This window comes from Lepidochelys kempii, chromosome 11, assembly GCF_965140285.1.
Source record: "Lepidochelys kempii isolate rLepKem1 chromosome 11, rLepKem1.hap1, whole genome shotgun sequence".
Classification (NCBI taxonomy): domain Eukaryota; kingdom Metazoa; phylum Chordata; order Testudines; family Cheloniidae; genus Lepidochelys; species Lepidochelys kempii.
In genome coordinates, this window is record NC_136390.1 from 18804525 (window position 1) to 18817887 (window position 13363).

Here is a 13363-nt window from a genome sequence, read left to right on the forward strand (position 1 = left end):
TTTACTCTCAAGGCCAATTTAGACAGTGATACCAAATCTGCAACCTCAGGAGTCAATCAACACTTGGGGGCTCATTCTCTCAAGGACGGTCGTCAGTGAGATTTTTATTGTTCATTCGAAGCTATGTGATGTGGAATATGAACGTCCATATAAAAGGTGTCACGTTAAGAAGACTTTGAGCTCTTGGTGAGATAGAGTATGTAATGCAACCCTGGATGTGTCACATCACAGGCTCTGTCTCTGTATATAAAAAAAAAATTCCATCAATTTTGTAACTCTATTCAGAAACACACCCCACTAGTTCTAGGTACATTCCTTGTTGCTTCCCTGTGGAAATAAGCAGCGGCCCCTGAACTAGAATGATAGGACAGCTGGTGGCAAGTGAAGTGATAAGGGGGTCTTACTGAATTTTGGTTTCTATCATGTGGAGGCCGACTGGATGGAGGGAGTGGGGTTGGGAAGGTCTCCAGCATTGCTTGAACTGGCCTTGTTTACTTTGTTACTATTTGCATTTTTAATTATAACTTTTAAGGTAAAAATTGTATATATAACTTTCTCTTGTCCGTTTTCTCTCTCTAAATGGTTTTGAGTTTGATTAACGTTTTTAGTGTTTTGATTGTGTTCAGAATTTAAGAAGCCAGGTTTAAAGAACAATTGAACAACTTTGAAAACAGCTTTCAGTAATAATATCTTAAATGTATATATTAACTTTCATCCTGCTGTTAAATAATTAATAGATATAGTTGGGTGGAAGGTAGCAACCAAATTGACAACCACAGCTATATAACTGTGAGGGTTGGGACATTCTTGCCAAGGACACAGGGCAAACCCCTATCACATAAGGAGACATGGGTGTGACATTCCCCTGGTGTTATCTGGACCGGTGATCTGCTAGGTCACTCCAATCCTCAACTATGGGAGCCAGCCTTACCCTGCTCTGCTGTGAGAACCCCTACTACTGGGATGTTCGTGCACAACCTATATCATGTAAGCTGCTCCCAGACGTGAGTGAGCCCTTTTGGCCAGCTGCTGCTTGGATTGTGCAACTGAATTACACTAGCCAATATCTCTGGTCCTAGACACAACCCTAGGAACCTCCATCTTGCAGTGTCCAGTTATGCCTGCTGGACACTGCAAGCTTATATGAGTTTGTCAATTTAACAAAGAAATTGATATGTACAAGGCTTGTTATCCCAAGGGGAGTCCCTTGACACACTTCACACCAAGCGCACTGCTTCAGGTAGAATAAACAAATTTATTAACTACAAAAGATAGATTTTAACTGATTATAAGTCAAAGCACAACAAATCAGATTTGGTCAAATGAAATAAAAGCAAAACACATTCTAAACTGATCTTTAACATTTCCAGTGCCCTTACAAACTTAGATGCTTCTCACCATAGGCTGGCTGGTTGCCCTTCAGCCAGGCTCTCACTTTTGATCAGTGCTGCAGTCGCTGGTGGTGGTGTCTGTAGATTGAGGTGGAAGAGAGAGGAAGAGCATGGCAAATGTCTCTCCCTTTTATCGTGTTCTTTCTTCCCTCTTGGCTTTGCCCCCCCTCCCCCCCCCCTTTCAGGGTCAGGTGAGCATTACCTCAATGTAGTCCCAAACTGACCAACAGAAGGGGGATGACTTGAGAGTCCAACAAATCCTTTGTTGCTGCCTAGACCATTGTCCTTCGTTCCTCTGAGGCTGGGCTGGATTTGTCCCATACGTGCCCTGATGAGGTGTGAACTGCCTCTCTGTTCCTGGAGAGTTTTGCATGGGCTTGTTTTAAGCCATGAGGACACATTTTCAGCCTCATAACTAAATACATGAAATTACAACCTATAACATTACTATAACAATGCTCGGTACATCATGAGCCTTCCGAAGACACCCAACATGACAAACTTTGCATTGGATGCCACACAATCGTATTATAAGGATAAACATGGGGGTGCAGGGTGTTGCCCTGAGATAGTGTCACAATGGGATCATAAGATCTTCAATATCCACACACAGTATATGTTTCATCCAAAAGACCTGTCTGTCTTCTACACGTATGTGCGCACACAACCTATCTAAGAAAGATGAAGTCTGATTTAACCCTGCTGATATGTTAAACTCTGTAGCTCTAGAAAGATTAGGCCCATTGGAAACCCAAGATTTATAACACAAAGCTATTCTCTCTGAACCATTCTGCTAATAGATTTTTTTTGTATTTTTTGGTTGTTTTTATTACTCAGTATATTTGCATGAAACAGGATCTTCTAGTGGTTTGGGCACAAATCTAGGAGCTGGGAAGGCCTGAGTTCTAATCCCAGTGCTAACATGGATTCCGTCTGATTTTTGGGCCACAAAATCTAATCCGTTTACCTCAATTTTGTATTCTGTAAAATGGGACTGGTAACACTCTGACGGGCCATTAGGTTGCACCAATAAATGTTTATAGGATACTTTGAAGATGGAAGTATATATAATTTTGAGGTATTAAATATTTGAATCCATTTGGTTTTGCTATAAATTTCCTAACTGAAGTTATACTTCCATATTTCTCAAATCAGGCATTTCCATGCCCACAAAGTCTGATGTCTCAGACCGAGGATTATGATTACTTGAAGTGGGGAATAAATAGCAGTAGCAGAAAAACTCTTAATTGCAAACTTTTTAAAAACAAAAACACCACCCAACAATCTTGTGAATAGTCTCTGGAAGCCCTAATAAATGCAATTACTAATTAGCAGGCATTTCATCTAACCTATAGACATTAGGATGATTCTTTAAGGTTTCAGTATTCTTATTTTAAATCACTTGGGATATAAAATAAGAATTTAGAAAGAAAATCTTGGAGAGCTGCTCCATATTGAATAAAACCAAACTTACCTTTTCCTCATAGGCAGATTCCCCGCTCCAGCGTCGATCAGTGGTGTTACTGATATCAACAACCCAGTCCACACTGGGACGTCTCAGTGGAGTGGGAAGTTGGTGATTGCAGGGCAGTAAATTCAGGGACCTTTAAAAGAAAGAGGTAAGACAGTCTAAAGGTTCTCTGAAATGCCTGCTAATTATGTATGGGCATCCAGCAACCATTTAGTTAGGTTTGGTTAAAAGTACTGCAGTTCACATTATAAAGAAAAAAAATCCTGCTTTTATACAAATGCTCTGAGTAATAACTTAAAAAAACCCCGAAATACAGACCATATATATGTTTATACCCTTCAGTAGCCAAATTCCTTCCAGTTGTCTGATCATGCGACTGTAAATAATTTAGCATAGTTGCCATTGTTGTCAGTAGTTTTTGGTACCTAACAGTAGTTTGGAGGGGGTCTCGTGATCCATTCATAAGGCAGTTGGATTTAAAAAACCAAAACAAAGCTGTCATGAACTCTAGCTTCCTGCATTCTTGCTAGACTTCCGCTTGCATGCATGACTGCGTTCTTCCTCCTCTTGCCTTTTTCTATTGTTCATTTTAACCGTTTAATTTGTTTTCCATCACTCCCATCTCCTTATATTCTAATTTCCCTTGAAATAAGTTTTGTGGCTGTTTAAGGAGTAGACACTTATCATTCAGTCTCATGCACATCCCAAATTCCCTTGCATTGCTACAACTATAGATTATGAGAAACTTCTGAGTCCCCAGTGAAACCTGTTTGCTTGCTACTTTCATTGGGAATTGAAAACATACTTTGAAGGAAGAATAGGTCTGTTTTAGAAAAAGGTTTCGTATGCATCATGACAGCAAGAATTGTCAGGTTACAGAAACGTGTTATGTTTTTGATATTTTTTCAGTTTGCAGGTCGACCGCTTATTATGAAACCCAACACTCCAGTCAAATTGTAGTATTTTATATGTGATATTTTAATAGAATGTTTCTCAAACTATTTCACTTGGTGTCAGTGTGTCTCTTATATTGATATACAATATATGGATTTATATATTTATAAGATCATTCATCATTTTGTCTGAAATGTAACTTTTTTTCCTAATCACTTTCCTTAGACCTGATCAAAAGTTTTGTGAGCATATAAAGGATGAGAAATGTGAAGATTTTCAGAAACGGTACATCCTTAAAAGAGAGAATTCTAGTTTAGACAAAGATGATAACCAGGTAAATGTATGGAATTTTATTTTTTTCATACTGATGCTTTGACTATAAATTCATACTATTTTTCCTTGTAGAAATTAGTATTTAATCTAATCACTTAATTTAATTTAGATGCGAATACGCTTAAAAGATGACAGAAGAAGCAAATCTATAGAAGAACGAGAAGAAGAATACCAGAGAGCTAGAGAACGAATATTTGCACAAGATGTAGGTATTAAATCAAAAGGAAATCTCACTGCATCTTTCTCTTGGGAAATTTTTTTCTGTCTGACAATTTTATAGGTACATGTACCCAAAGTTCATATTTAAAAGGATTTTTCTTCTTAATGATATAGGTTTTCATCTATATACAGTTTAAAAAAATTACTTAACAGTTCTGATGGTTTCGATGATCATTATGATGATGTCTGAGCAAGTAAAATATCCAACTCACTGTGCCAGAGCAGTATTAACTCTGCAGTGCTAACTGGAATTCAGCCTTGTTTGTCAGTAAAATAAGCATAAATAAAAAACATACAGGAAGGACATCTATTTTAAAAGGTACCTTTTTACATAATTGCCTTTTTGCGTTCTCTGCACAAAAAATACTAAAAACAGATTCTCATTCTAAAATGAGGAGAATAATCTTTGGTAGACTAGTTTTGCAGCACCTGTATATATCAAAAAGCATTTTTCACTTTGTCCAACAGCAAAAGAGAACAAACTTTTGTTAACAAATTATTCGGACTTCTACAGTACTTACCACAACATTTACTTTTTCTTATTTTAATTTTGTATTTTTTCCTTGACCTCTGTGTTGTTATTCCTTTCGAAAGCAATCAACCTAAACTAAGAAACAATCGTTCAACCCAGAATGTTCAGAAGTAATGATTCTTCAAGTGCTTGTCCAAATATATTACAGTTGATGTGCTTGTGCCATGCACTTAAGTTTGGATTCTTTTGGCCAACAGTGTATTTGGGCTGTGTCTGCACCCTGAGAGTGTCCTCTTCCCTCCCACTTGAGAGGATAAAGGTTGAGGCCACTCCAACTGCCTCTCAGTTCCTTCTGACCGCCCAAGGAACTTTGGCAGAGAGTGCGTGAGCCTCTCAGTCACTGTGCAATCCCTTTCTATTGTTTGTATGTAAATAAGAATACCTTAGATAGATAATTGTTAGGCTTCAATTTTTTTACATATTGTTTCCTTGCCTTTGGGTTCACTTGAATAGTCATTAATATATTTAAGTACTGACAAAATAAATATGTCAAATATCGTGAAAATGTGATATTTTTCTCAGTAGCCCATAATCATTCCACACTGTTATGTAAGTAGATAATGGTTGCTTAGTGCAGATGGGTGAAAAGGTTGGGAGATCATAATTTGGCTTTCAGATCACTACATTCCTTTATGGTATCTGTCTGACTGTAGGGAGCTATATTGATGTAATAATATGCTTTTTACACTCACAGAGCTCAAAAATAGTTATTTGAACACATCAGGGTAGGAGTATGGAGAGCAAAAAGGCTACAGGAACTAGGAACTAGGAAATTGGTTGAGGGCAGAGAGAGGCAGCTGAGATTTTTATACCTTAATGGAAGGAGATTGGGCAACAAAATGGAAGAACTAGAACTATTGGTGCAGGATGTGAAAACAGATTTTATAAGGATAACAGAAACATGGCAGAATAACAATCATTACTAAAATATAGGTATTGAAGAATATGAGCTGTTCAAGACAGAGAAATAAAGATAAATGTGGTGGGGGTAGCATTGTACATCAGTGATGTGCTAGATTGTAAAGAAATAAGATAGCATGGATAAAACAGAAATGGTTTGGGCCAAAATCATTTTGGGAAAGGATTGTGAAAGAGTGCCTATTGCAGTAGGGCTCAGGGTCTGTTATAGATCCCGCAGAGTAGGATTTGGATATGGATAGAGTAGAAATCTATTTTTAATATAGAAAGATAACAACTACTCCCAGGAATTATTGTTATGGGAGACTTTAATTTCCTGGCTATAGATTGGAGAGCAAATGCTACTAATAATGGTAGGGCCCAATTATTCCTAGATATAATAGCTGACATATTTCTTCACCAAATAACCAGCAAGAGTTGATGATGTTTTAGGCTTGGTTTTGGTAAATAGTGAAGACCTCACAGAAGCAGTGGTCATAAAAAATAGCATTGGATCAAGTGATGAGGAGCTGATTAAGTGTAAATTAAATGGAATAATGAAAAAACAGGTTGGTAAGGAAAGTTTTTGATTTTTAAAAGGGCAGATTTTCAGAAATTAAGGGAACTAGTTAGTTAAATCAGTTAGACTAAAGAGCTCAGAGATGTAAAAGTGGAGGAGATTTGGAATTTCTTGGTGTCAAAGGTGTAAAAAAGTATTGAATTTACATTCCAAACAAGGGGGGGAAAATTGAAGGAAAGGGCTCCAGACATAACTGGATGAATAACCACCTCAAAAAGGGTATTATAGGAGTAAGCAGAGACCCTAAAATGAATGGAAGAAAGGACTGATCAACAAAGAAAGCTACATCTTGAAGGTCAGAAATTGTAGGAATTAAGTGTAAATTGCCAAAAGTCAAGATGAATTAAACCTGCAAAGGAAATTAAAACAAATAGCAAACCATTTTTAGTCATATAAATAAAAATAGAACAAGAAAAGAAGTGGGACTGGTATGCAGTGAGGATGGGGTAGAGACCCAGGTATGAGCCACAAACTTAAATGAGCTCTTTGCCTCAGTTTTCAATAAGGATAATAATGTAGAACATGGGGGGGAAAGGCAAGGTAGCCAATAGATGTTGCCACATCCAAGGTGGAAGCAAACCTCAAAGATCTTAATGCACTCAAGGCAGGGTATCTAGATAATCTCCATTACAGCATGCTGAAAACTGGCATATAAAATTACAGTAATAAACTATTAAATTGGGATGGAAACAAATAACGGAAGAATAGAAAACATAGTACCTATATTTAAGAAGGGAGATAAGTGAGAAGGAGTGATCCAGGCAACTACAGACCCATTTGTCTGACCTCCAGTAGTATTCAAGGCTTCAGAATAAATGTTGAAGGTAAAAAGGTGTAAAGACATGGAAGTAAATGGAAAATGGGATAAAATGCAACATTAGTTTACCAAACATGGATTGTGCCAAACTAATCAGATATCTTTCTTTGAGAAGATAACTAATTTTTTGGGTCCAGGGAAATATAGTAGATCTAATCTCACTGAACTTCAGTGAAGCATTTGATATGTTATCACATGGAAAATTTATTAGTTAATTCTGGAGAAGATGGGGATTAGTACGAGAATTGCAAAATGGGTAAGGACATGGCTAAAGAGGTTACAATGGATTGTACTGAAAGGTGAACTCTTGGACTGAAGGGAGTTTACTGGTGGAGTTCCTCGAGAAACAGTCTTGGGACTGATCTTATGTAATATTTTCATTTATTATCTTGGCTCAAAAAGTAAGTGTGTGCTAATGAAATCTTCTGATGATACAAAGTTGGGAGGCATCGTCAATGCAAAAGAGGATCGGAATACTATACGGGAAGAGCTGGGCGACGTTGAGTATTGGAGTAAAAAAAATAACACCATCGGGTCTCATCTTGATTAGAGTCTCTATGCATTATTAAGGAAAATAATTAAAATTAAATTGTATTTTATACTTTTTTTTCCAGGCCCTGTGTTCCCAAGAGAATTATCTTATTGACAGAAGGTAAGAGTATTTACAATTTAAATTGGTTCCTATTTACATTTTCTTAATAAATACTAAGCTCTCTTGTTAAAAATGTCAACAGAATCCAAGAGGAGGAAACTAATAGTACGCAGCAAAGGCGGCAGATATTTAGGTATTATTATGCATTATTTTTAATCTCAAAGTATTCTTCATGCATTTTATCTTAATTTTTTTCTTTATTTTGCAAACAATGCATGTATTAAAAGATTAGTTTATAAATTACAGAGTCAATAAGGAAGCTTCAGGGAGATCAGCCAACAGCCATCAAAGCAGTACTGAAAATGAGCTGCAGTACTCTGAACCCCGACCCTGGAGCAGCACGGACTCTGATAATTCCATCCGCAATTTGAAGCCAGTTGTAACGAAAGCCAGCAGCTTCAGTGGGATTTCAGTTCTGACAAGAGGAGATAGCTCTGGAAGCAGCAAAAGCACAGGCAAGCTGTCTAAGACAGGTATAATAAATCTGTACAAGTCAGCAGTTTTATGTAGCAGCAAAGTACCAGTTTGCCTGATAGTTAATGCACACTGCATTTGTATACATACGCGTAGGGCCCAATCTTGTAACTCCTCTGTGCGCAGAATGCATCTTGACTGCAATGGGTGTTGAATACTAAGACTGGCTACAGGATTAGGCCCATTGTGTGTTTAACTTTCTATAAAAATAGAGTTCATATTGGAAATGAAATGAAGATCTTGGAACTCTAGTTGTAAAGTGAGAAGCAAGTTATAGAAGGCCTTTGCTAGCTAGTGGAATTTGTTCCATATCCGTGAAAGTATGTAGAAATACTTGTCAGAATAAAACAATTTAATACTTTATGGGGGCGGGGAACAGAGTTACAGTTCAGAACGGTTTGAGTCTGAGTTCATCTCTTCAGTCAAAGCTGCATGGCAAACTTGCAGAAAACTGTACGTTGATATCCCATTGATATCCCTTTAATTAGAACCAATTCAGTAATAAAGCCTGTGGATTATTATTCATATTTGTTCCATTGTTTCTAACTGGCAATGTTAGAAATGAAGTTTACATTTAATTCAGAATAAACCCCAGTAACATGAATTTTCATCATAGTGAATTGTCTTACTGAAGAAGAATGAACTATGTACTTGTTCTATGAGATTCTGTGAGTCAGAGGTGTGCTAGCTCATAATTTATTCTGTATCTATAAACAGTGTTTTGTCTGCTTCAGAAGACCTGGCTTCAGATCCTGTTGCGATAGAAAGTGAAACAAATTTGGTAGCCTGTTTAGTGCATATTGGACAGGTCACCCATATTCTAAAGTGATCAGCCAATAAGACACAATTGGCATTCTCTGCACTGGGGAGTTTCAGGGCTTAACCACTACACTCACTTGTTTAGTTTAAGATTATAGATAGTGCTGTGTAGGAAAGTAAAAGGATGTGAGTGCTTGTCTGTATTATACTTTGCTTTAGTCAGTGCTATAAACCCTGTCTTCAGTGATGATCCATTAAACATTTGCCATTAAACACTAAACCCCCACTACCCCCCACCAAAATATAAAAGGGAAATAAAGTACATTAAAGCATATTTCAATAACACAGGAGATATTAACATCATAAGCAGAATTTCTGTATGAAATGAAGATCTGATAAAATGTTGTTGAGAAATGTTTCTCTTTAGTACTTTGTATATATTTCAAAGTCTATGGCATAAATTTTGGCTATTTAGTTTAGCAATGGAATAGCATTATTTGAGATGACTTTTGATAAAGTCAATTATAGTTGTACCATAATCTATATCAGATACATTATAGAAAGGTTTTCTCTCACCAAATTAGTAGAAGAAAATACCTTGCTAAAAATGAAAACTTTTATTTTGATTTCTGAAAGATGGGACCCTAACTTGAAAAGGTCAATATTGGTGGTGGTTGTTTCACTGCATTCATAGGTTGTGGTGATTTAAAGTAAATAAATATGGGCCTAAATGTATAAATTTTGATTGAAGTCAACATAGTTAAAGATAAGTCTAATGTCTCTACATGATCTAGAAGCTGATGCAGATGTAAGAAAACTGTGAAATCAAGAAAAGGACTATGGGCAAGTGGAGATTGATCATAGCACTGGGATACAGTGATTGTGGATTGGGCAATTTACTTAATCTCTTTGTACCTCAGTTATCTCATCTGTAAAATGAAGTTGTTAATATTTACCTTTAACTGCTTTGAGATGTATGGGTAAAAAATGCAATACAAAGATAAAGTATAATAATTTATAATTTTCTGCAAAGGCAGTTCAAATAATCTTAAAATAGTTTCATTGATTTTTAAATGACATAATTTTCATCACAGCATTGTTTTGAGTCTTGTTTTCTCCTCTAGGTTATTTAGTGGCTGCTGATTAAGATTTCTTATGCTTAAACATTTACATTAATTTTCTGCACCTGCATGTTATGCAACTATTATGGCAAAGGTCTAATAGAAAATGTTATGAACTGTATATTCAAAGGGGACTTTAGAAAAAGACAAATGCTGTTCAAAAATATCTAGAGACATATTTTAGGGACTTTTTGGTGGCTGGGTTATTAGAAGATAGCTTTTAGTTGCATGCTTCGGCTGTCTGATTCTCCAGTCCCTTGCACCTTATGTAGTCATTAGCACTTGTGCAAAGTGGGTATAATACGGTACCATTTTGATTTCATATTCATTTTGCTCGTTTGCAAAAGACTAAACAAAGAGCAAGGCAATGTAAAATCAGTCCCAGAGTTTACAGAAAGACGCTTGTCAATAGATGTGCTCTGTTCAGGCTTTATTGAAAAATCCATAGTCTAATACTGTAGTTACATGCTGTTATTTAAGGGTAAGCTTTTAAAAATTATATATTTAAATGAGCATGATGTTTCTGACTCTAGGTAAAAACAATTTCTCATTACTCCTTTCCTAGGTTCAGAGTCTTCTAGTAGTGTAGGGTCATCCACGGGTTCTCTTTCTCACACCCAGCAGCCTCTTCCAGTCACAGCTCTAAGCCAGCCTTCTCATGGCACACCTGCTGTCTATCCAACTGTCAGCACTAGTAAATCTCTTTCCTTTGATGGTGGCATAAGTGGGCAAGTGACACCTACTAGCACTAGCTTCTTTTTGCTTCCCTTGGAAGCGGCAGGCATACCACCTGGCAGTATTCTGATCAACCCTCAAACAGGTTGGTATCCAGTTGTGGACATTTTTATTATGGTTTAGAACTTTGGAATAACGTGTAAACTGTTTAACTTGTGAGTGTATTGTAGTGTTGTCTTTTCCTTCCCTCCTTCCCCCCCCCCAACCCCCCCCAACTTTTTCAGAGTTGTGTGTTTTTAGTGTTTGCTCAGTGCACTTAATATAAATGTTCTGATAGGTAGCCATTATGCTTACATCACAATAGTAGGGATGGGAGGAAACCTGCTGTTATCAGACTGGATTAGCCTACAGGTTATAGTAAAGCTAAGTCTATGCTTGAGGAACTATCAAAAAAGTTCAGGAATACTGTATTATACATGTTTAATATATTGTTTGTATCACGTCTTAATATTTGGGGAAGCTTTTTATATAATGGAAGTTAGTATAAACAAAGGATTTTTTGATAATTTTTTAATTCTAGAAAATGAAATCTTTGGGGATATCTTCCTTATCAAGCTACAGCCTTATTTTATTAATTGTAATACATGGCAAGTTACATTTTTAAAAAATTGTTTTTGTCTCATCAGAGTACTTTTCGTTTCCTTTAGGGTCACATTTTTTTTGGGGGGGGGGAAATGGGAGTTAAATTATTTTACTTTTGAAACTGTAGTTTTGTACTTAACTAAATAAATCCATTATCTTTCAGCCCTGACTATATTTTTTTCCTTAAAATAAATCATGTGCTAATATGGTAAGCCATATTAGAGAAAACATTTTACGTTCATGGTTCTGTTTGTACTTGTATCAGTTACTTAAATCTTTCTCCGTATGTGCCTTATGGAAGGAATGGCTAAAGCCAGCCATGTTATAAATTGAGAAACCAGTACCCGGAAATAGCATGCATTTCCCAGCCCCAGGTGCTTATTGTAAACTGAAGATGGTATATTTAGTATCTTAGGGCTGGATGCTGTAGCAGCATCCCTAGTCTAGTCATAAAACAACAGTTGCATAGTTGATAAGTGGTTCCTATTGACCATTCATCTATATTATGCCACAGTCACTGTCATAGCAAGGTGAAGCACTTGCACCAGAAAATTAAGAACTTTAGGCTCTATCTATACTGGAGTTGAAAGAGTCTTAGCCAGAGCCATAAGTAAACAGACTTCTTGCTAGCAAGGTGATAACGATTTCCCTGCCAGGTTCGGACTAACAGCTACACTATAGTTCAAACTAAGGTGTAATAATCCCTTTGTTAGCCTACATTCCTCGCATCTAATGTCTCAAATTTACCAATCAGCTTACCCCTCCCGCGTTTACTGGGTTTAATGATTGTAGAAGTTTTCAGAGTCATCACTCAATTGGGCAAACATTGCACATTCAAAGGAACATCATCAACTTGAAAATTATATTTGCATCGTTTTATTGTATTTACTGGTATAAATAATTTTAATTTTAAGAGAAAAATACTTTCTCTTTTTTCAGTTTGTTTACTTAGTGTTTTTGACAGCATTTTGTGTGTGGTCGGTTTCACTTTTTGCATTTGTATTGTTAGTCAGTTTTCCTATGTTTTGTTCGTGGGTCTTCTACATAGCAACTGAAGACCAAGAAATCTTTTTATTAAAAAATAAATAAATAAAAAAGTGGGGGTGGGGGAAGGATTGTAAAACCCCACTAGTTGGCAGGACGACTTAAGAGCAGGTACCTGAAACTACCTGAACTAAAATTTAATTCATTTTATAAAACTGTCTTGATTTCAAATAGTGTGGCCCATTAATTACATATTTATACTTTTCTCGGTCATTAATTTTGTTTTCACTATTGGAGGCCTATGTGATAAGCTTACAGGAAAGGATCCTTCAGTAGGAATGGTTGAATGACATTAATACCCTTCCAGAACAGTATGAATATCAGCAACATTCTGTTCAGATGAGTTCCCAGATGATAACCGATATTCATGGGCAGTTTGGGAAGAAGTGATGGCTCTTCTAGCTCTGCCTTTTCACATGAGATAGAGTTCAAAGAGCACAGGTTAAGTTCTTACTTTCCCTGACAGTGATTTCTGCAGACTTAGCAGTGTGAGAGAGTCAATGTGCTTTGTCTCTCTCTTCCCAGACAGCCAGAGAAGGCTCTTCCCCCATCTCTCCCTCCTAGTCACAGTGGAGAGCAAGAGTGATCTTAGTCAGCCTAGAAAGTGTGGGGGGGGGGAAGGGGAATGAAAAATCCTGGACTCCCTAAGGCTGTGAAGAATATCTCCATGGATCCCCAGTCCCTGAGATTGAAGGAGAAGTGTTAGGCCAAATCAAATATAGTTGGAACATATCAAATGAATGGGCCCAGTCTTAAGCTACATCCACTTGAAGCTGGGATGGTGATTCCCAGCTCCAGTAGACATACTCACGCCAGCTTTCATCAAGCTAGCATGCTAAAAATAGTGTGGCAGCAGTAGCAC

General features: G+C 36.9%; 1 protein-coding gene across 13 annotated transcripts in view; it reads left to right on the top strand.

Annotated features, from left to right (window-relative positions):
* The window catches only part of R3HDM1 (R3H domain containing 1), a 167227-nt gene that overhangs the window by 96575 nt on the left and 57289 nt on the right, over nt 1-13363 (top strand). For 8 of the 13 annotated variants that reach the window (XM_073305350.2, XM_073305337.2, XM_073305338.2 and 5 more), the window contains 6 exons: nt 3982-4090; nt 4199-4294; nt 7749-7786; nt 7869-7919; nt 8033-8259; nt 10706-10960. In XM_073305350.2, coding sequence (XP_073161451.1) covers nt 3982-4090; nt 4199-4294; nt 7749-7786; nt 7869-7919; nt 8033-8259; nt 10706-10960 — 776 coding nt within the window. The remainder of the gene's footprint in view (nt 1-3981; nt 4091-4198; nt 4295-7748; nt 7787-7868; nt 7920-8032; nt 8260-10705; nt 10961-13363) is intronic. The other 5 variants (XM_073305345.2, XM_073305347.2, XM_073305339.2 and 2 more) reach the window with 4 other exon arrangements.